The sequence below is a fragment of the Phodopus roborovskii genome, unplaced genomic scaffold, assembly GCF_943737965.1.
Source record: "Phodopus roborovskii unplaced genomic scaffold, PHOROB, whole genome shotgun sequence".
Lineage (NCBI taxonomy): Eukaryota > Metazoa > Chordata > Mammalia > Rodentia > Cricetidae > Phodopus > Phodopus roborovskii.
The window spans coordinates 14,366,080-14,389,248 of NW_026126558.1; the positions used below are offsets into that span (position 1 = coordinate 14,366,080).

A 23,169-nucleotide genomic window follows, 5' to 3' on the forward strand; every position below is an offset into this window, starting at 1 on the left:
CAATGTCCCAGCCACTGGACATTTATGAAAGGAGAACTCACCTTGTGAATCTGCTGGATAGCAGAAGGCTGAGCTGGGCCAGAGATAGTTCAAGCTACTGTTGAAGCAGCAGTCTTCACAGAGTTGCCTGAGTGTCCTCACAGCACAAATACAGTGACACAAGACAGTGTGCAAGGAAGGGGCTGGATACCTTTTAGGTCCTTTCACCATTCTGGGGAGTCACTATCCACCAGTACCACCACACGGAACTGACTGAGGGGTGTCAGCACATGGAACTCACTAAGACACATCACCAGGCACAGCTCACATTGGTGAAGGAGAGCCATGCTCCATTCTTGAAGGGAGGACTGTCCAAGAACTGATGCACAGGCCTTGCCACCACAACACACTTGTAAGCCTTCCTTCATAGTTTTCAAAACTTAGTCACATATACATCCTCCAATGACAGGGACAGATACCAGCTCTCACAAATCTCCTGGGAGTACAGGGTGGGCTCTGCCAACTCCACTTCTCTTCAGCACTAACCCCAGCCACTGCCAGGCCAGCCAGCACCAACCCATGCAAGGGCATAGGCAACAGTCACAGCTCTACCTCCTAGGGGCCAGAAGGAGCTCCACTCTTTATCTCAGCTCATTTCAGTATTGACTGACACTGCTGGGAAGACAACAGGATCCTACAGAATGAAAGCTTAGAAGTGTCTCTCTTCCTTCCTCCCTCCCTTGCTATGTATGTATCTGCTCTTTAGCATGAAAAGACATGGTGAGCTATAAAGCAGAAGACAGTCCTCACCGAGAACCTCACCAAACAAGCAGTGAGGTCAGATTGCCAGTCTCTGCAACCTTTGGAAATAGACTGCTTAAGCCAGCAGCCTATGACATTTTTATAAGAGCCTGAACAAATGCATCTGTCTAGTTTAGGGCTTTGTTTTGAACATGGGTGTGAACTGCTTTCTGCATAGCAACATGATGGGCTCTATGCAGCAAAGCCCTATGTGGCTACATTCTGTCCTTGTGGTGACCCTGAAAATTGTCACTCATGCCATTCTACATGAAATAAGACAGAGGCACCAGTGGGCAACAGTTTGTGTCAGGATTTGATCACAGGCCTCTAGGACTCCAAAGCAAAGACATCCCTCCTAAAGGCTACCTCTGCGTAGACTAAAACTAGTTCTGTTTTAAACAGTTCTCTAGGGTTACCCTTGACCTTCTGCCCCATGTGCTGGCCAGCCTGAGAAACTACCTCCAGCCCTGCTGATCTCTATTTGTCCTTGCCTGGATGGTTTTATCAGCACAATGACTATTTCTCTTCTACATAATCTAATACACACTACATCTGAGGGACTCTGAATGCCCCATAATAAACATGAAAAACAGTCTCAAGTATATTTTTTCCTCTTAAATAACAGGCTAAAAGCTGAGTGGCCAGAAGCTGGCCTTGCAGTCACTGACTAGATACCATCTGAAGATGAAATCCATCTCTTCAAACTATGTCAAAATTGCTTAATAAGAACCCAGGGGAACCTGCATTATTGAGAGGATGGATCTTCTTTGGGCTGCACACAATTGGGGGTGATGGTTTGGAGTTAGCCACTTGCGCTTCCTGCTTGCACTCTTAACATTCTGCGGTGAACCACAGCCCTTGTTATATAAAGGTTATAATGGATATAAAGTTCGAAAAGATTCAGTTCAAGACTGACAGGGATGGCCAGGAAGAAAACAATAAAGGCACAAAAATAGTGATCAAAGAATGGTGGATACAGTCAAGAATAAGTCAATGTAAAATTTTCAGAATGAGAAATGAGTTCGAAAAGTTGGAGGATAAGGACCAGGCACAATTTTCAGACATTCTGAAGACAGAGAAAACTCAGAATATTTTAGCAACCAATTATGTCTACAGAAGGATGAATAATTTATTAACTGATAAAGAATCTTTCCTAGGCCTGTGACAAGAAAGGTCAAATGGGCAACTTAAGCAGAACAGTAAATACACTACATAGCACTTAACAAGGATGGAAGGGAAGATGCAGATTCCTTTGACCCTGTTATCAATGACATCAAATAATAAAGATCTAGGGAGGTTCCTTCTAGGTAACCACAGGTACTTTCATGTTACCAACACTTACTGTTTCCCATCATAAAACATTCACATACAGATGAATCTCTTTGAATACAGTATTGGGCTGAGTTCTTTAAAAAGCCTGGTCAAGACTGGAAATGTGTGGCTCAGCTGAGAGATGGCTTGCCTACCAGGTAAGAAGACCTAGGTTCAATCTTAGCCCCACAAAAACTGAATGTGGTGGTGTAAGTCCATAATTTAAGCACATGAGAGGGCAAAGCAAAGGGAAAAGGAATTCAAGGTCATTCTTCTATATAAGAAAGCCAGGGATGACTCAGTGAGTTGTGATACTTGGTACTTGCAAAAAGGCAAGGGCATCTGCAGTTAACAGCATTCCACTGGGAAGTAGAGACAAAACCTCCCAAGCCAGCTACCCTGGCTCACATAATGACAAACAAGACACCCTTTCCCAAACACATAGAAGGCAAGGAGCAATGCCTACAGTTCTCTTCTGACCTCTACACATGCACTATGATATGCATGCGCCTGCACTAATATAAAAAGCACACAAACAGGCACATATGGAGGTCAACAAGAAAACCCAGGACAATCTTTAGGAACAGCACACACTAAGAACTTTAAATTAGGTAAAGAACGACTGGGAATCAGAGAGATGTTGTTTCAAGTTCAGATTCCCCACTCAGCCCCCAGCTGCGTGGAATTACACAACTGTTTTCCCAGCCCCCATCACCTTGGCTGTCAGATGGGTTAATCACACAGTATATGTGTTTCAATGTTAATGCTAAGCACACTGCCCCTTGGCACACAGACACCTCAATATGCAGGATGACAGTAAATGACATCTGAAAATGTTCTAGGGTGGAACTTTAAAACTTCACCCCTGCCTTTTGCTGTGAGTGCTATGTTTACTGGCTCAAGCAAGAAGTTTACATAGCTGCTGCTGGCTCACAGAATTGTTTATATCATGTTTTATTTACTGAAATCCAATACCGTGCAGGAAAAACAACTTTTAAAGCAAATAAATGAGAAAATCTAGAGGCTGATTTAGGATGAAGTTTTCCTAGGAACCTGATATTAATAGTTTGGTTTTCTTGCTTAGCTCGTGACATTCAAGAAAACAGAGATGAGCAATTTACCTTGAGCTGCCTTAGATAACAATCATCTATTCCAAGGCAAGCCCCTCACTTTGGCAGAAAGCTTCTATGTCAGTCATCCAGCACACCTACACACACACACACACACACACACACACACACACACACACACACACACACATCTGCATACTTGATTTGCATGAGAAGACATCACACTTAACACATTCTGTCTGGAGAGACAAACTGCAGAGTGTATGTTTTTGGTATCAAAAGGAATAAGTGAAAATCCCTGTAAGCACCAAAGCTCCATCAGCTCATAAAGGACTTAAGTGGCTCTGCCATGGCCAGAAAGCTGCTGGACATCTAGGGAACTTCTGCTGAGAACTGTGACTGAGTACTCAGTCACACCCTTAATGCCACCCCATGAAAACACGGTGTCAGTAGTAATGAAAACTCAGCTATGATTGGTGTTGTGGGCACTCTTTTAAGCCCAATACTCGGGAGGTGGAAACAGACATGTCTATCAGACCAGCCTGCTCTACATACTGAGTTCTAGGACTATATAGGTGAGAGCCTGTTTCAAAAAAGAAAACTCTAAGCAAAGTGTCAAAGGCACATGCCCAACAGAATATCTGGCACCAAGTTCTCCATACCTGAAAGCCCCTATTTCTGATGCCTACCAATGAGGTTGTCAGAACACAACGTCTTCTTCACTCCAGGGAGATAAACAGACTTGCAACCAACAAACCAACACCACTGACAACTGGAGTAATTTAACGTTACTGAATCAAATCAGGTGGCCACAGTCAATCCAGTATGTATTCTGTGTTCTGTCACATGCACATTCCGTTACCATCATTATTAAATTTTTGCTTTGCTTTTTTTTTTTTTATTATATCTCATCTCCCTCCTTTCTCAATAACCACTGTTTGCTGTTCCTGGTGACTGAGCCCTTAATCGCCTTTCCTAGATATATATAAGGGAAAGTTCTTAGTAAATACAAAAGGAAAAGCAATCATATAAATAATTAAGACAGCTTTCAAGTGACAGTTGAGAGCTAATATGAAGCACACTGGAAAATACTGATCAACCAACTAAATGCACATCTATTAAAATGTAGGAGTCCAGACATAAAAAGCCAGGAAAACAATTCATTGTGATTCCACTTAAATCATGTTGGTAAACATCCTCCTCACACACACACACCCCTCTCACTCAAACACTTGTTGAGGGCAAGAAAAGCAAGCTTCACTATGTTCACCATAAGTACGTAAGAAATTAGTATCTTCATGGCTGCTATTAATCAAATAACTGGCATTTAGTTGACCACTTAGTCTTGCTCCACCATCTGTTAATATTTTACCTATACACAGTCTTTGTGTTTACTAAAAATATCTGCATTTTATGGACGAAGAAGCTAAAATTTCTTAAGTTCAGACACTTTCTGAAGGTCACAGTATGTACCTGTTTTTAATCTTTGCCAATATACTATAGCTTTTTTAAAAAAATTATGATTGTGTATGCATGTGTACCTGTATATGAGTTTGTGCTTGTGAGTGCAGGTACCCACAGATACCAAAGGAGGGCACTGGATTTCCTGAAGATGGAGATATAGGCAACTGTGAGTTGCCCAGTGTAGATGCTGAGACACAAACTTGAGTACCCCCCCACAAGAGCAGTACACACTCTTAATCACTCTCCTGCTTTATAGTATATGTTTATACAATGATAATTAGCCTGCAATGGGTTGCACCATTCCTAGGACACATCTGGATATGTGCAGAGATGTCTTGGGTTGTCATGAGAAAGAAGATCTATTGTATTCACTGTAGTCCTTAGTAAGTTAAATACTAGATCAGCTCTGGGCACTGAAAAGACCCAGTGCTGGATATAGTAGTACACATCAGTAATCTTACCACTTGAGGGACTAAAACAAAGATGTCATAAGTTCAAGGCCAGCCTGGACTACATAGTGAATATCCAGACAGAACACTTTACAGATTGGGAGTCTGTCAAAGAATGAGGAGGAGAGTAACAGGGGAGAAGGAAGAGGGTTATGGCTAGGTCATTGTCAAGGAGCTGCATTCTCTAAATATGACTGCTTCTGAAACAAACCACTTGAGTGTCACCAAAGGATCTAAAGCAAAGACTGCAAGTTAGTTAAGGATGTGACACTTAGATAAGCTGATCTTCAAGGCAGACAGCATAAACGAGAGCCCTGTTTCTGAGCTCATGAGCTATGTTGCTGTGGGTACTATGAGCTAGCTGTCCCTTGACTCCTCTGTGAAATGAAGAAGACCTGGTTTGTTGTGGTTGTTGTAATGGGCTAAGCCTGCACATAGTGCATGTCAAGAATTCCATGAACGAGGGCAATCCCAACACTGTGAATCAAGAAAATCATTCTACTGTCTAAGCATTGGAAACATGGTGATCCTGGAAGGTACAGTATAACTTGGAAGAGAAATCCTAGGTTGGGAGGAACAAGCTGAGTGGATAAAGAAACCAACCAGATCCATCTCCAAAACTGAGCTGAAGATGCCCACAGAGCCTTGGCACTTGAGAATTATTGTAGAGCCAAAAATGCCCAGGAACCCTTGAATGAGCTCTTACTGCAACAAAAAACCCTGGACCACTCTGAGAACCTCCCACGGGGTGGCAATATGTCTCAGTACACTCCCAGCATGGTATAGATATCTTCCATCCATGGTAAAGTATGAACACACTCAAGCTGGCTCAAAGACTAAAAACCTGCAGTGGATCAAAATGACCTTGACAATCCTTACTGAAATGCAGCCCTGTGTAGAGATGTGAAGTAAGGAGGGGCTTGAAGAAAATCAGACCATCAAGGTCATGTGAGGAAAGTATGGAGGCCAAACATAAGCAAGGTGACCAGTAACGGGCCTCTAGACTGCAGGGAACAAGGTAGTGACAACAAATGGTAATTATGGTTTTAGGTGCTAAATCTGGGCTTCTGTAAGCACCATCTTTGGAGGGTGAGGAATACATAGAGAAAAAGTACACCAGTGAGGTATGACAAAAGGGTTGCGTTTCCATAGTCCAAACCCTCCATGATGCAATTTCAATGTTTGAAACTACATGGGAGACATTAGTTTTCACTAATGTTTCTTGTTCCCAGGTCCTTTACTTGAATGTTTTGGGGTAATCATTCCTCTAGGATTGCTACTTCTTATCAAGGAACTGTTCGGTTCCCAGTGCTAATTCCCATCATCTGAAGCTGCCTCCCAGGGACAGAGTTATGGTCCAAAATGGAAGAAATAGAGAGTAAATGCTGGGTCTCTGAGATCATCTCATTCCATCTTCTTCATCAAGGATGTGCCAGATATATTAAGAGACTTGCCCAAGAGCCTACAGCTCATTATGGTAGATCAGGAATTTCTGCCTCTGTGTATCAAACAGTAGTGGAATCAAGACAGGTGTGTGGGGGGGTCATTCCTGTAATTCCAGAACTCAAGGGACAGAGGCAGGGTGACTACTGTGAGTTCAAAGCCAGCCTGAGCTACACATTGAGACCCTGCCAGAAAAAAAGGAGAGATGGCAACACAGAGAGCTGATAGCAAAAATGAAGAGAAACATAGATAGCTGATAGATCAAAGAGAGGTACACAATAGATGACTGATAGACAGACAAACAGACAGACAGGTAGATCATATAGATACATAATTGACAGGTGAGAGATAGCTGATGGATATAAATAGATTATAAACAGATAATAGAGAGATAGGTGAAAACAGAGGGTAGACAGATATAAGACATCAAAATGGGATAAAACAGTATGCTCCTGTGTAATCTAAGAAAAAGATCAATTTAAAGATGAAAAGCAATTTCATTTTGGTGTTCCCTTTTGAGACCAGCTTCAACATTAATATCCTTGTCCAGTAGGCTAACTACAGAATCCTGAAGTCACTGGAATTGTACTATTCCAATTTGAAACGCAGCGAATTCAAACCAACAAAATCTGAGAAGCTGACCATCTCTGAGACACCATTTAAACTCTCTACATTATCAACAGGAATGGACAATGCAGCAACACCTATGTAGCTCAGTGAATCTAGGAGCTTGCTGCTAAGATTCAGCCCCATGGGTAAGCTCATGGACTCAGATACTGAAAAAAGTTCACATATGTTAGTTAGACCTAGTTTCACATGAAATTATGAGAAAGTCTGATGCAGAAGATAGAGTGACACTGTATCACCTGTAATAGCACAAGGACACTAACAACCTCTGCTCCCCAAATGATTAACTAAATGCTTAAGCACATGCTGAAAGAAATAGTATGTAACCATTACAGAGAATGACTTGCAGTGTTCTCCCAAAAGGCTCATGTATTGAAGGCTTATTCTTTGAAGCAGCAGTGTTCATATATGTGAAGCTTAGGGGAATATGACTAGATCACAGACTCTGACTTCGTGGATGGAAGCAGACCTGATGGCACTGTTGTCAGGTGCTGGAAATTGGGAAGGGGGCCAGGTGGATTAAACAGATCACTAGGGCATAAGGTGTCCCAGAGAGAAACACTTAAGCCCCAATCAATCAATCTATCAATCAGTCCCCTGTCCCCAGTCATGGCATTCCCCTCTTCCCTCCCTCCTTCCCATTCTCCCCCCCCCTTCCTCTCCCTCCTTCCAGCATGCCTTTCTTCCTCATGCCTTCCTCCCATGATGGCTTTTCTCCCCACCAGTCAACTCTAGACTGAAACCTGAGCCAAAATAAATGCTCTTTCCTCCTGAGCTGTTTTTGTCAGGAATTGTACCCCAGTGAGCAAAGCCTATTTAGACACCCCACAGAAAGATCTTGTGGTGTATTAAGTGAGACAATCAAAGCACAGGACAGCATGTGCATGTGTTTGCTTATATTTGAAATCGTTTTTCTGGAAGGGTGCACAAGAAATAGTTAAGGATGTTTACCTTTCAAGGACCCAGGAGGACTTTGACCTTTTTCTTTTTTCCCTTCTCATTCTGCAGGAAAAGAAGACTCATCTAGGTATTACCATCTTTCTCCCTTGTGAATCTCTGACATCCCTTGAATTCTAGGGGTAGGCCCATCTTCTGGGTCACTCCCCTGCTGTCCACACAGCTTACCTCCTAACTTCATGAAGGCAAAGAGGACCCACAGGGAGGAAGGGGCTCCGCAGGAGGAAGAAGAGGGATTAGAAAGGATAATAGGGGAATAAAAATGACTAATATGCACAACACACATGTATGAAACTGTGAAAAGTGAAATAGATTAGACAGGCAGACAGACCAACCGACAGACAGACAGACAACTGCAGAAGTAGAAAACCGATGTTGAATAAGCACACACACATCCCAATTCATTCATGGGCATTGGCTATGCTTTACGTCTCTTCATAAAAGATTTAAGTAAGTAAACATTCTCAAATCTCTGAGAAATAAAGCCGATGACACTGACAAGGAACTATAAACAAACACATGGGTAATAACTGTCTCACTCATCCTTTCCTTCGTGAAGTAAACAACGTGAAGAGGACTTTAAAAACAAAGACATTAAACATCATGCATTGCACGGAAACCTCTGCGCGCTCAGCCTGGTGTACACATTTGGCAGTTAAAACACAAATCGGCCAAGCACTTACCCATTCTTCCAGAATGCGGGATACTGCCTCGCTGGCTCTGCTCATGTTCCTACAAGCCAGGATCACGTGCGCACCATGGAGGGCAAAGGACTTAGCAGTTTCAAACCCTGTGGTTAAAAGAAAAAATTGACATTAGAAACAATGCTAGTGCAAACATGTGAGTCATAAAGGGCCATTAGTGGACACCACTGACAAAACTGAGTGGTTCCTAACCAGAGGTGATCCTGTGCCCCAGAGGACAGGGGGCATGGGACAGGTCAGGAGATACATTCAAAGGGTGAAACTGTGCAGTGGAGTATTTGTGGCTTTAGTGATATAGTAGTCAAAATACCTTACTTCAGACCAGTGGTCCTCAACCTTCCTAAGGCTGAGACTCTTTAATATAGTTCCCCATGTTGAGAGCTACTTCATAACTGTAATTTTGCTACTGTTATAAATCATAATATAAATATCTTTGTTTTCTGATGGTCTTAGTTGACCCCTGTGAAAGGGTCATTTGGCCCCGCCCCACAAAGGGTCGTGACCCACCCACAGCAGAGCCCTGTTAACAGAGCAGATCAACAGCAAGATGTGAGATAGCTAGCCCAACAAATACAGCAATTTCAAGATGAAGACCCAGTTCAAGAAGAGGTCAGGCCACAGCCAGTCACTTCACTGCCAAGGATGACTGACTAGACCCTTTGCTTAGTGAGAAGCCACCATGCTCTGCTCTGTGATGAGTATTTCCAGAACTTACAAATCGAGCTATTGTGGCTGTCTATGTGTCCTAGGCCCTCCCACTTACCTTCCTGGTAAAAGCAACTAGAATACCTGCCGAGTGATCATATATATTCAGATAGATGATAGGTGGATGGATAGATAGATAGATAGATAGATAGATAGATAGATAGATAGACATATACATGTATATATACATATGTGAAAGCATGTGCACATGTGAGTGGCATGCATATGTGCATATACACACACATACATAGAGGTGTGCACATACACGTCCTCTGAAATCATCAGAGAAAGACAAGTGATCGGAATGAGTTTTTCTGGATGATCCAGAAAGACAAACATGGTAAGCGGTCACTTATAAGTGGGTATTACATGTAAAGCAAAGGATAGCCAGGCTACAATCTTCTGCTTCAGAGAAGCTAGGTAAAAAGGAGGTACAACTGAGAATCCCAAAGGCAAAGATTTGGGAAAGCGGGGCAGCACATAGCAGGAAAATGGGGTATCACTCAAGTCCTATTATAGTTCTGTGGCAATAGATGAGAGACAGAACACAGGCCACACTTGTGGTACCCTTACAGACAGAGAAAGGTATAAATGTAAGCCCAGGGTCCACAAAGAAGGATGGTAGTGCATACATACCAGAGCTACTGCCTCATAGGCGAGCCAAACACAGGCCTGCCTTTCAGGAAGCTCAGCCTCAGGCACTTAGTTTCTGACTGGATTAAAGTGGCCTGTCCCTATCTAACTGAAAAGCAAGGGATAATGATATGCTCTAGGAAGGAAGAAGCCACCATCCAGACTTTCAGTTATCCCTCCAATTATTTCACATTCTCCTGTAAAATCTCTGGAATGAGAACCTAAAATAGTAAGACATACAAGAGGACAAGATGTTAACAAAGGCCAGGAGTGAGAAAAACAGAAGCAAATGCACAAGTGATCACTACGGATGGTATCAGAAATAATGGCTGGAAGTACTGTGGTTAAGATTTCCAGGACAGGGAAGCTAGAGAGAGCAGTTGAAAGCACTTACTGCTCTTCCAAAGGATTAAGTTCAGTTCCCAGCATCCACATCAGAAGGCTCAGACACTTGTAACTCCAGGACCAAGGGATCCAATGTCCTCTTCTGACCTCTGTGTGCAACTATATATACTCAAGTTCATAAATCCACACTCACACACATACATAAACATAATGTAAAAGTAAATAAATGGGGTCTGAAGAGATGGCCCAGGGATTAACAGTACTGGCTGCCCTTTCAGGGACCCCAGATTCAGTGCCTATCACCCACATGGCAACTCACAACCATCTATCGATAATTCCAGTTCCAGGGACCTGATGCTCTCTGCTGGTTCCATGGGCACTAGGCACATATGCGGTACACATATATGCATTCAGGCAAGATACTCATACACTAAAAATAAAATAAATCTTTATGTCCTAAATAAAAATAAATAAATCTTTAAAATATAAATAAATAAAATCTCTGTAAATTGCAATAGTGGTTTTATCTCCAAACCCATCCAGTCATATACATAGGCATGTTCAAATTTTGAGTAATATTTTCCTAAATTTAAAAATATTTAAAAAAAAAGGATTACAGATCCCACAAAACCTGAAAAGATTTTTTGAAATGTTCAACTATTTTAGGGCGATAAATTTTTAAGATTAAGTTTTAAAAGGCAAACTTCTACGAAAACACTACTGAAAAAAAATCATGAAGATAAACTGGAAAGTTGAAATTCTACATATTTAAAAACATTGAATCCACATGTCAAAATCTAAAAAAGATACCACAGGATGGAGAGCCACAAAGAGAGAGAAGGGAAGAGTCAATCTAGTTCTAGAGTTGAATGCCTAGTCATTGCTCTAAACAGCAAAATGATAGAGATTTTATAGACATCGTTTGTTACTATGAATGTTCACGTACATATGTGCACATGTGTGGTGCACACCAAGGCCATTAGATCTCATGAATCTGGAGTTACCTGTGGTTGGAGCCACCCAACAAGAGTTCTGGGAACCAAATCATAGCCCTCTGGAAGAGCAAAAGCCATCTTAACCACTAAAGACACCTCTCCAGGCCCAATACATTTTCTAAGTTAAAATGAATTTTTAAAAAAGTATACATGTCTTATTCTAATTATTATTACATGGATATGTGTATGTGTGCATGCATTGGACATCAGAGACTGTTTCATTCTATTTATTATGTGTGTGTGTGTGTGTGTTTGAGTGTGTGAATATATGAATATACATGTATGTAGATATCAGAGAACATTTTACTCTATTTATTATTGTTGCACAGATTTGGGGGTGTGGTACACATGCATATATGTGGACATCAGAGAACAGATTCCAGAACTCAGTTCTCTATTTCCACTGTGAGCTTCGAGATCAAACTTCAGTTCTGAGGCTGAACTCAGGTTTGCACAACAAGCACTTCTACCCACTGGGCCATCTCAACAACCAGCGTCTAAAATGCCACATCTTAGAAGCTATGGTAGATGAAACACTACAACCTACATGAAGGCAGCACGCAGGAGACAATAACACCTTCATCTGTCACCCTAAGACCTGATGTACCCACAAGATCTTGTAGAAAATGGCAAAACCTCTATCCCTTCTAAATCTTCATGTCAATGCCATGACCAGAAATATTTTAATCATATTTCAATTGAATGGCATTAAAATATAAATCATGGTAGATAGCAAATACAGTTTCCATACATTCCTTACAAACCATTTTGTTTTGTTTGAGACAAGATCTTCCTATGTGACCTAGGATGGCTTGAAACTTAGTATGTAGCCCAGGCTGGCCTCCAATTCCAATTCTCTGGACTCTACCTCCTGAGTGTTGACATTACTGGTTTGTGCCACACTAAAACAACTATATTATTTATGGATGCAAGGCCAGGCAGGTATTAGCGTTGCATTCAGCTCTCCAGATTAGCAGTAAATAACTGACTCTGTCTGATCATCTCTGCACCCCAGAAGGATACACTAAGGAGTGGATGGCTGATACAGATTGCTAAGGGACCACAATATTGTGCCGCTTTGAAATAATCCATCATGTTTTGAAGAGCAACCCTGATAAACCTGTAACTGGCTTTTAAATAAAGAGTAATTATTAAAATCCTATAAAAATACTACTCACTATAGTTTAGAATGGCACTGCTTAGAAATCTACAGGGAGAAAACACAGCCTTTTCTGTCACCTTTTATTTTCCCAAACAAACCTAGTAAGTCAGGCAGGCTGCCTCGCCTGACAAAATGACCTACTCACAGGACTTTGTATTACTGAAAGCTGGGCATCCAGTGTGATGGCAGCAACAGGCTGCTGAGGCAAGCATGTACCTTCTCCCCCTCAGATAATGTCTTGACTGAAACTATGGCTAAGCTATCTGTCTCTGTGTCTCGTAAAGTTATTCTCTGGACCTTACATCACCCTTTATCTAAACAGAGCTGTACACACGGCTAGTCGACTTGTCAAAGCTATAGGCGACAATTCCATTTTCTAATCCTTTACAACCGCCTTTGGAGCAAAAACAAAGCAGGAGATATTTCAAAAGATGATGGTTTAACAGCAAGGACAATAACACGTTTATAGCAAACCACATCTCCAGAGTATAGAGTTTTATAAATTAAAAAAAAAAGTTTAATAATATTACCTACTGCTAAGTCCTGGGTAAAGCCCATGAGGACAGCATTCCTCAGGCTCGTAACACTGCGGCTGATGGCCAGCTTAATTAGCTAAATGTAGTAGTGGTAAGCCAATCCTGCATGGTGCCAAAGTTGGTGCAAAATAATGAAGGCAATGGTTTACTAAATTTAATAACCTGATTCATCTTATAAAAAATTAACTTCATGACAATGTTTAAATTGCAGCAGCTTAACCATGAGGAGATGGCCAGTGGGTGCAAGAGAATATTTAACGCTAATAATATGAAGAGAATAAATAACGAAAGACATTTTTAAACAATGGGCAGCGAGGTCTCCTAGCATCTGCAACAGGGGATCCAGTCAAGAGAGCTAAGTGGCAATGGGGGTTTAATACCTCATGGTTTCAGGTTTTAAGTTTTAAATTCAAATACCTAAGATGGAAAATGTACCCCCAAAACTAAATGTCCCCTTACCTTATACTAGTTTTCATTCTCTGGGACAGAAGTTGCAAAATGGCTAATTATAGAACAAATCAAGTGCCCAAACATTTTTATTTGCCTCAGTCTTCAGCCACCCTTTCCATTCTCTCGTTCCTCCCATCCCCAAGTATCTCCCCCTTCTCTCTCACTGCCCCCCCACATTAGTCCATCTTTTCTTCCTAACTGAATTAGCTACAGGGTCTGAAGAAGCCTATGATGAAAGCACTGGAGCTCTAATCGCCTTGATGACAGCCAGTTGACTGAGGAGCTACCACCAAACAGGTGAAGATGAGCATCTCGGGTTAGCCAAAGTAAACTGCCATCCATGCTGTTGGCATTTCCCACAAGGGCACTGTAGGAACCACATGCCCAAATGGATGGTTCATCTGGGTCTTTTGTTGTTGCTGTAAGCCAAGTTCTTCTGACATAGCCAAGGCTGGTCTCTAACTCATGATCCTCTTGCCTCAGCCCCCTAATTGCTATATACAGGCACTGACACTAAACATGACTTTCTGTGATGGCTAATATTCACTGTCAATTTGACAGGGTCTAAAATCACCTAGGAGACAAACCTTTGACATATCTATGACAGAGTTTTTAGAGTGAGTAACTGGTGTGTGACAACCCAACCTACAATGGGTGGTATTATTCCTTGGGCCAGAACCCTGGAAAAGAAGAAAAAGGAGAAGTAAGCTATATGTGAGCATTTCTCTCTCTCTGCTCCCTGACTATGTACACAATGTGACCATCCCTTGCTGCATCACCACCTGCCGCCATTCACAAACTTGCTGCATGGCCGCAAGGTGTGATCCCTGGGATCACCAGCCAAACTAAACTCCTCCTCCCCTAAGTTGCTTCCTGTCAGGTATTTGTCAGAACAGCAAGAAAACTTATGTTCCCTCACCTCAAAATCTTAAAGAACATTTACTGTTGACCTGCTTGAGATTTTATTGAAGCCATGTCAAGTTCTACTCTGCCAAACAAGAGATCAGTATGCCTAGGGAAACCCACTGGTTCTCAGCTTTGCTAAGGCAAGCATAGGCAGACGGACAAATCGGGGACCTTACATACATCTACATTCATCAGAATGTGTCACCATGTGGCAGCAGGAACCCTAGGTCAAAAACTACATCAGGACTGAAGGAGATAGGGAAGAAACAGACACACAAAAAGGTGCCAGGAATGACGAAAGTCTCGTGGGAACAATATGGAAAAAAGAATGGAGACTGAACTGTGCAAACCAATGGACAGAAGGATGTTGAGGAAAAACTCTAGACAGAGTGCAACACTGCGAGTTTTTATTACTATTGTTGTTTTATTCAATTAAAGCCTCTGCAGTGGCCAGGAAGATAATAAAGTAGGTACAGACAGGGAAACGCTATGATCTGCAAGGTGGGGACAAAGACCCCTCCTACATTGAGTGGCTAAATTCATAAATTAGAAAAACACTTGGAAAACAACTACAAAGCATGGCAACTATCTAAATCTAGGCTTGAGTGAACATCCAGGAGGTACTATAGGCTCTCCAGCCATGTGGGTGAACCTAGCTACTTGTTTGCATGAACAGAAAACGCAGAGGGAGGGAAGGTCTGTGCTCAGAGCAGGTGGCCATATAGGCAAGCACAGAGCTGCCCACAGATTCCATGGGCACAAAAGACTCCAGGGTGGGAAGCCAGACCCAACAAGCCCTGAAAAGGTGCCATGGACATGGGCTCAAAGAACAAGGCAGTGTCTTCCATGGTGTCAGGAATATTCTTTCTGGTTGGAGATTTTTAATTTCTCCTATATTGTGGATGTTCTGGGCAGTGTCCCCATTTACTGTAAATTATGGTTTTAATTATCATTTTTATTAAGATGCCCAAAGGAGTTGAGACTTACGACACCAGTAATTTCTAATGGGCTGCTATTATTAATTTATAATTGTGGAACACTGGAGACAAACATTACTTGCAACTGTATGCTATTAAAAGGAAACAAAAATGGTGGTGCAACACCCAATGTATGCACACACAAATCAAGAACAGACCACTGATGTACCTTTTAGGACCCAAGCAACAAATTAGAGAATCTACCCCCACAGGGCCTCATCACCTATAGAACAGGAAGATAAGCCTGCATCTTTCAGGTGACATTAGATTTGGGAACAATTTAGCCATGAAGTTTCTGTTTGGTTTGGATGTATGTGGGTAAGTATGCACACACATAATAGAGCATGCATACCTCAGAGGACAGACACAGGTCTACTCAGAGGCAGAGTCTCTATTGATCACCACTGTGTACACAAGACTAGCTGGCCCAAGAGCTTCTGGAGGTTCTCCTGTTTCTGCCTCCCATTTTACCATAAAAGTACTGGGATTGTGGATGCTTAGTACCATCCATCTTTTATGTAGGTTCTAAGAATTCAAACTCAGGTAGATCACCACCCTTTCATGTCAAACACTTTAATCCACTAGGTCATCTCCCCAGCCCATACAGTTTTTGTATGAGTAAACCACTAGCCTGGGTTTACAGTAGACTGCTTGCCTCATATGTGCAAGCCTTGGGTTGTAACGAAAATAAACAAATAAACAAACAAAAACTGATAGTTTTAATTATCTCTAAGAACCACATTTTCTAAACAGGTATAACTACTGTAAATGAAATATAATGACATGACATTGACTACTGAAACCCACTTCTCCCAAGGCTGCAGAGGGAATTCTGGGATACACAATTATCCCAGAGATGAAGACAATGCCTGCATAATTCTTGCATGATCATACTTACTATCTACATCATTTTAGTTGCATACCTCTGAGTTCTAGTCACGCATCACCCTCACAACCACCAACTCTTAAGAAATTACAAAACATAAAATCTCTCCAGAGAAAATAAGTCAAAACCATCCCTGCTTTGGAAATGAGGTACCAAATACAGCCAATGAGAGGTACCTTACAAGGTACAATGCTTTCTCAACCTCCTTCACAATGTAGCTCACCAGAAGAAAGACACCACTTTAAGAGATGAGAACACAGGGGTGGGAAATGGGTTGGTTCACTCGGAATTTTTTTTTTCCAACATCCCCGAACTGTATCTCTATGATTTAGGCAATACTGCACCAGAATGTTTTGCAGTGTTAGATAATAAATTGCAAGTGACTGTGTGAGATCTCTCAAGAGGCAAAACTGACCTCAGGCTGGCTGCGAGAGCTGCCACGGCACTAGGTGAATAAGTTCTCATCTGACCTGCTAGTGACAGTCCTGGTTAGAAACCACGGTGAGAAAAATATTCAGAGATCACAATTAGCACAGTCCCAGACAGGCCCAATGAAGATACACTCTATAATTGCAACTATGTTGAACAGTACCTGAATTGTCAGGGTGTGGGGTTAACAGACAACCTGGTGTATTAAGTGGAGGGGGATGTTCACTGGCTAGATACTTCTGAAGGCAACTGGACAAATTATGTGATAAATGGGCATGTTCAGTGTCCCAGCTATTCCACAACTGGAGATGTAGCCTTCAAATAGACTTGCACACATGCATAAACTGTGGGAAGAACATTTGATGCTACAATGTTTGTAAGAAGCAGAGAAACCATAATCTACCTAATTGCCCATCAGTTAGGCTGAATCAAACAACTGGCATGCAGAGATTAAAATATTTGTGCTGCATTTAAAAAGAATGTAATGGGGCTAAAAAGATAGCTCAGTGAGTAAGAGCACTTGTTATGCAGGCATGAGGGCCTGAGTTCAGGTTCCAGCAAAACACTGGGTGAATATCCATCTAACCTCTAAGTCCAGCACTGTCAAAGATAGAGATGGGGGTTGCCTTCAGGGCTAAATGGAAAACAGCTTAGCTCCAGCTTCAGGTTTACAGAGAAAGACCCGTGCCTTGGGGATATGGTAGAGAGTCATGGAGATCTACCTAACATCCTCCCCACGCTTCTGTGCATGTACACAAACAAGCACAGCCACATAAAATACATGAGTATATACCACAGAGTCGGGAGGGAACACTGCCTGCTGGCTCATCCTGGGGCTTCCTCAGTTTTCTTTCTTATACAATCCAGACCCACCTGCCTAGAGATGGTACTCACAGTAGGTTGGGCCTTCTCACATCAATCATTAATCAAGACAATTTCTCGAAGACATGGCCATGGGCTAACCTGATCCAGGAAATTCTCTCTTCCCAAGAGCCCCTAGATTGTGCTGAGTTGGCATTTTAAAACTAAGCAGGACAGCAAGGGTTGAAGCCTAGTAGTAGAGCACTTGCCTAGCATACATAAACTTCTACCTCCAAACCCCAGTACTTGGGGGGATAAAGTTGTCCAGGCTAGGAATATAGCTCAGTAGTAGAACACTTGCCTAAAATGCACCAAGTTTTGAGTTCAACACTCAACATCACACACAAAAAGTTAATGTACAGAATGTCTTGCAAAATACAACACAAATAAAGAAGGCATGTGTGTAAACAGCACCAACACCGATTACTCAGAGAGAGAGCAACTATTTGGGAGCAAGGAAGATTTATTGTACATGTTACAATGCATACCATTTCGATTTTTAACACGTGCAGGTATGCCCGTTATAGTGGGAAACTAAAAATAACCAACCGAATGACATCTAATTGATAATTTATAGGTCTTTATGAATTTTAATACAGAGCAATCAAGGTAGATGAGAAAGGGAGGAAACAATTCAAACTCCAAGGGTGTTTTAAGCAGTCTGACTTGGAAAGAAGACGTGGAAACAGCCCTGTAAGGAGCCGGGGCAGTTACTATCTACTGGGCACCATGCCAAGTGCTTTATACAACACAGGGATTCCAAGACGCTCTTCAAAGAAACCCTAGACATGCTGTCATCCTTTCACACGAGAGGAAAGCAAAGAACACAGAGGTTTAGGGACTTATAAAACCCAGGGGTCCTGACAGGCAATGTGCCCAAGTTCAGAAGAGACACATAAGCACCAACTGGACCCTGAGCTACCAAGAGCACCTTGTCACTAGCAGTAAGTGGCATTGTGATATACAAAGTTAGGTTTATGTCACTGCAAAGGCTGATCTTGACAGTCAACTTGACACACATGGGAAGAGGGAACCTCATTTAAAGAACTGACTCCATCAGACAGGCCGATGACCATGTCTCCATTGATAATTGATTAGGGCTCATAGAGGACCCAGCCCACTGTGGACTGTACCAGGTTAGCCTGGGCTGTATATGAAAAGTAGCTGTCAGTAAGCAGAAGCAAGCTGGTAAGTAATGTGCCTCTGCTTGGTTCTTCCCTCCAGCTCCCTTCCTTGAGTTCCTGCCTTGGCTTCCTTTCACGATAGACTGTAACCTGCAAGCCAAATTAACCTTTTCCTCCTCACGTTGTCTCTGAGCATGGTGTTTATTATAGCAATGGAAAGCAAACCAGGACAGTGGTCCCTATTCAAGACCTTGGTAATTGCCTGAGCTAGAAGGCTCTCTCTCAGTGATGCTTAATACAATGCACAGTTTACGCTGACGATGTCTGAGTTTATACTGATGAAGTGAGTCTTGGAAGTTGGGGGATGCTACTAGAGGGCTGGAATTTTCAGAGTCGCCAACTTCCCAAGCTCTTAACATCTCATGTCTCCAGGAAGGAGGAGAGGATAGAGAGACTGACACCAAAATCATCCAATAATATCCCCGGCCATGCCTGCACAGTGAAGCCTCTGTAAAAAGTGCAGCTAGCTTCTGAGTATGTAAATACACAGAGACTAACCCACACACTTTTAACATGTAGATGTAAGAAGATGTTCCACTGAGCTCTGTGAGCCACTATACCAAGCTCAAGAAAGAGGTTGTGTGGGAGAACCCTTCATTTGTAGCCAGTAGGTCAGAAGTGCAGGTAACAATACAGGACTTAGAATTGGGCCTCTGGAGCAAGGGCAGTTTATGGCACCAGCTCTCCACCTGTGGAACCTGTGATAACTCTGGACCATTAGATAGATGAATTGTAACATACCCAGCTGGTATCTGAAGAGCTGGAAATTTACAGCATGTATAGAAAGAAACCAACCAGATAGTTGGTCAGAAGTATACTGTGAATGAAGAAGACAGAGTTCCCCTCCCTTCAAGGTCTATAGGAGTCAAGTTATTTGGCATCACTGCAGAAAGCATCTGAGACAGTGACTCAAGAAAGGATTTATGTCAGCTCACAGTCTGAGGTTTCACTCCATCAAGGTGGGGTGGACACAGATGAACAAGGCAGCTCACATCCTGGCAGTCAGAAAAAGAACACTGCTGGTAGTGTGCTTTCCACCTCCCCACTTCTCCCATCCAGATCCTCAGCCTATGGAGTGGTGCTGCCCACATTCAGGGCAGGTCTTCCCACTTGGGAGGTTCTTTTGAAAGACAACTCTCACAGACACACTCAGAGATGTGCCCTGCTTTCTCAAGAGAACAAGGCTGACAGTCAAGATGGGCCACTGCAGGGCAACTGGCAGAAGCTTTAATGGGAATTCACAGTGGAAGGAGGAGCCACTGTGGAACACCCCACTGTCCTCTCACCACAGAGAGCCTCCTCTGTCTGTTTAATATGGTAAAAGAACTGGATGTACCCCCTCTGGATATCTTCAGCGCTGGCCCACCACTACATGAGTACGTGCTTGGCACTGGGACAGCTTAAGTCAGTAACTTATGCAGTTGCTGTTCTCCAGGAAGAGTGGTTCCCACAGCTCATGCTTCAGTGTCAGCAATGTTTCCAAGCCTTTCCTACGTCTGTGTCACCAGGTGAAAGCCAAGAACTGTGACCTCTTTGGCTACCCCATTACACTGACATTCCTGCTTCGAGGAATCTATCCTCCAATTCTGTCAAGTTTGCTACTCTTTCAGATCTCCTCATAGAGCAGAGAATTAGTGCCATTTCGCAACTGACTGCAGAGACCGTTCGTTTGTAAGGCCCATGAGGGATACTGGTCCACAGAAATAAAGCCCTCTGTACATTCTTCCAAGAAAGGTAACGGCTTTTCAGACTCAATTTAGCCCCCTTCCTTCTTCCAACCTAATGGGAACTCAACACTGTGTCCTGGGATGAGTGCACACCCCCCCCTTTAATTTTTCAAGACTTTCAAATCCAAACATTAAAAGGAATATCCTGATTGAATCAAGTTCATGTGGCCACTGCCCACCCCCTGTTACAGTAACTCCACGGTGGCTTGTTGTTTGTTGCTCTTTAAGCAAAGTGTATGTGGCACCATAACAAACATGCTCCAGAGCCTGAGGATAATCAATTAGAAACAGAACAAAAATTAAAGAGAACAAGGGCCCTCCTGATGAAAAATGTTTTAAAACCTGCCTTTTAGATGCTGAGAACCCTGCCTTAGCAAGACAGCTTTCTTTGGCTCAGTGGCATCAAGATAATTGGAGACACCATGGATTGAGGATCTCACACTCAGTCGACAGTTTATGTTCTTTTCAGCTCAAGCTTCTATTTTAATATCCACACACATGCAAGCACGTACTCACACGCATACACACCACACTCTCTCACTTGGATTCACATTCAATTCTTGTGTGCTTCTGGTATGCCAAACTGGAAAGATTGGGCCTGAAGCTTTGCCTTTTGCACTTTGAAGGATTTATTTCCATAAACTTCAAGGACAGAGGAGAACCCAACAGAGTCTACACACAGGCTGGATTGTACTGCTGAGCCTGTACCGTCTGTGCAGTTGGGGGAGGACTTCCTCTCACTGCCCAGACCTCACTGCTTTTTTCTGAGATTTCTGAGAGTTTTGATGATTTAGAGCAGAAATTAGCCATGAGGGGTCTAGATCTGGCTCATGCAAAGACAGTGATTTTGACATTTTATTTTATTCTTTATAATGTACTAAGTCTAATCCATACTTCTCAGATGTGTAAAGATGTGGGGCCATCCACTGGGGCATGAGAATCCTACCAGTGGCCACATCCTCAAAAAAGACTGATTCTCCCTCCCCCAAACTATAAACTATCCATAGCTCCTTCACAAGGGGGGGGTGGAGATCAGCTTACCCATGCCAACATTCTGGCTGGCTTGCTCTTACGCAGGTAGCCTCAGCATCTGTGAGTTCATGAAAGCAATAGCCAGGTCATATCCAGGCCTTTCACAGCACCCCTCCCATCCTTCAGTGTGGGGGAATATTACTTTAACTAGGCAAAGATGTGTTACATTTATTAATGTTCCAGAATATTACTTTAACTGTGTAAAGGTATCTTACATTTCTTTATGCTGCATTTGTTGAATTATGCAAAGAATTGTTGCTGTTTCACCTAGCCTGACTAGGGCACCTGATTGGTGTAATAAAAACCTGAATGCCCAATAGCAAGGCAATAGGGGGACGGGCAGGGCTGGTGGACAGAGAGAATAAGTAGGAGGAGAAATCTAGGCTCCAGAGAACAAGAGAGAAGAGAGAACTAGAGAGAAAGAGAAGAAGACACCTGGGGCCAGAAGCCAAACATAGGGGAAACAGAAAAGCAAGATATACAGAATGGAAGAAAAGGTTAAAAAACAAAACAAAACAAAAACAAACAAACAAACAAAAAACCCTGAGGCAAAAATGTAGATAAAAGAAACAGATTAAAACAAGTGAAGAGAAGGCTGAGAATTCCTAACTAAAAGTCTCCGTGTCATGATTTGGGAGCTGGTTGGTGGCCCCACGCCAGCTCTTACATTCTTCCCACCTCCCTTTCCACACTGGTCTCTGCACCTTAAGGGAAGAGAATTGCTAAAAATGTCCCATTTAGAACTTTCTTAAGGAACAGTGGGACTGTGACCAGCCTCTAACCAAACAGACATCCCCATACCTGTCCACTAAGAAATGGTTCGGAGAGAAGAGCTTAAATAATGTGGGGGATGAAAAGAAGGACTCTAGGGAGTAGGGAGAGGAAAAGAGAAGGATAGGTAGGGGACAAAGGAGGAGGAGAGGACTCTGACTACACTGGGAGCTCTCAGCACTGAAAACCCACTCTACTGTTCTAACCCATCAGTCCATCAGTTTGGAAACAGAATCACTCTTCTAATTCAAGCACTTTTAAAAAAATTTCCAGTGACCTTGGTACATCACTTATACTCTTGAGAAAATTAAGTTCTTTCTGCTCCTAAAGTGCTCAACACAATATTGGGATGATTCCACACTTTTTTGCAGCTCACCTTTAAAGTGTCCGTATTCACTTTTCTTTCTCCTTTGCAACAGGGTCTAGGTGTACAGCCCTGGCTGGCTGAACTTACTATATAGACCAGGCTGGCCTCAAACTTACAGCAAACTTCCTGAGTGCTGGGATTAAAGGTGTATCCCATCAAGCCCAGCCTAAATTTACTCTTCATTTTCCAACAATCATAACCTTTTCTTTTAAGTAGGGGTTAAGTTCAGTATTCCCAGATAGATAAGCAACCACTGTTACACTGTTTGTGCTCTTGACCCATTATGTGCTTACTCAAAAAAAAAGAAAAAAAGAAAGAAAGAAAGAAAGAAAGAAAGAAAGAAAGAAAAGAGTGTAATGACAAAAGGCCTAATTAATTAAAAGACCATTCTTTTCTTG

At 42.5% G+C, this 23,169-nt stretch overlaps 1 protein-coding gene across 1 annotated transcript in view; it reads right to left on the minus strand.

The window, feature by feature from the left end:
- Positions 1 to 23,169, minus strand: part of Wwox (WW domain containing oxidoreductase) — an 888,030-nt gene that overhangs the window by 828,608 nt on the left and 36,253 nt on the right. Inside the window, exon 5 of the mRNA XM_051201303.1 lies at positions 8,785 to 8,891. Within this exon, the coding sequence (XP_051057260.1) occupies positions 8,785 to 8,891 (107 nt within the window). The remainder of the gene's footprint in view (positions 1 to 8,784; positions 8,892 to 23,169) is intronic.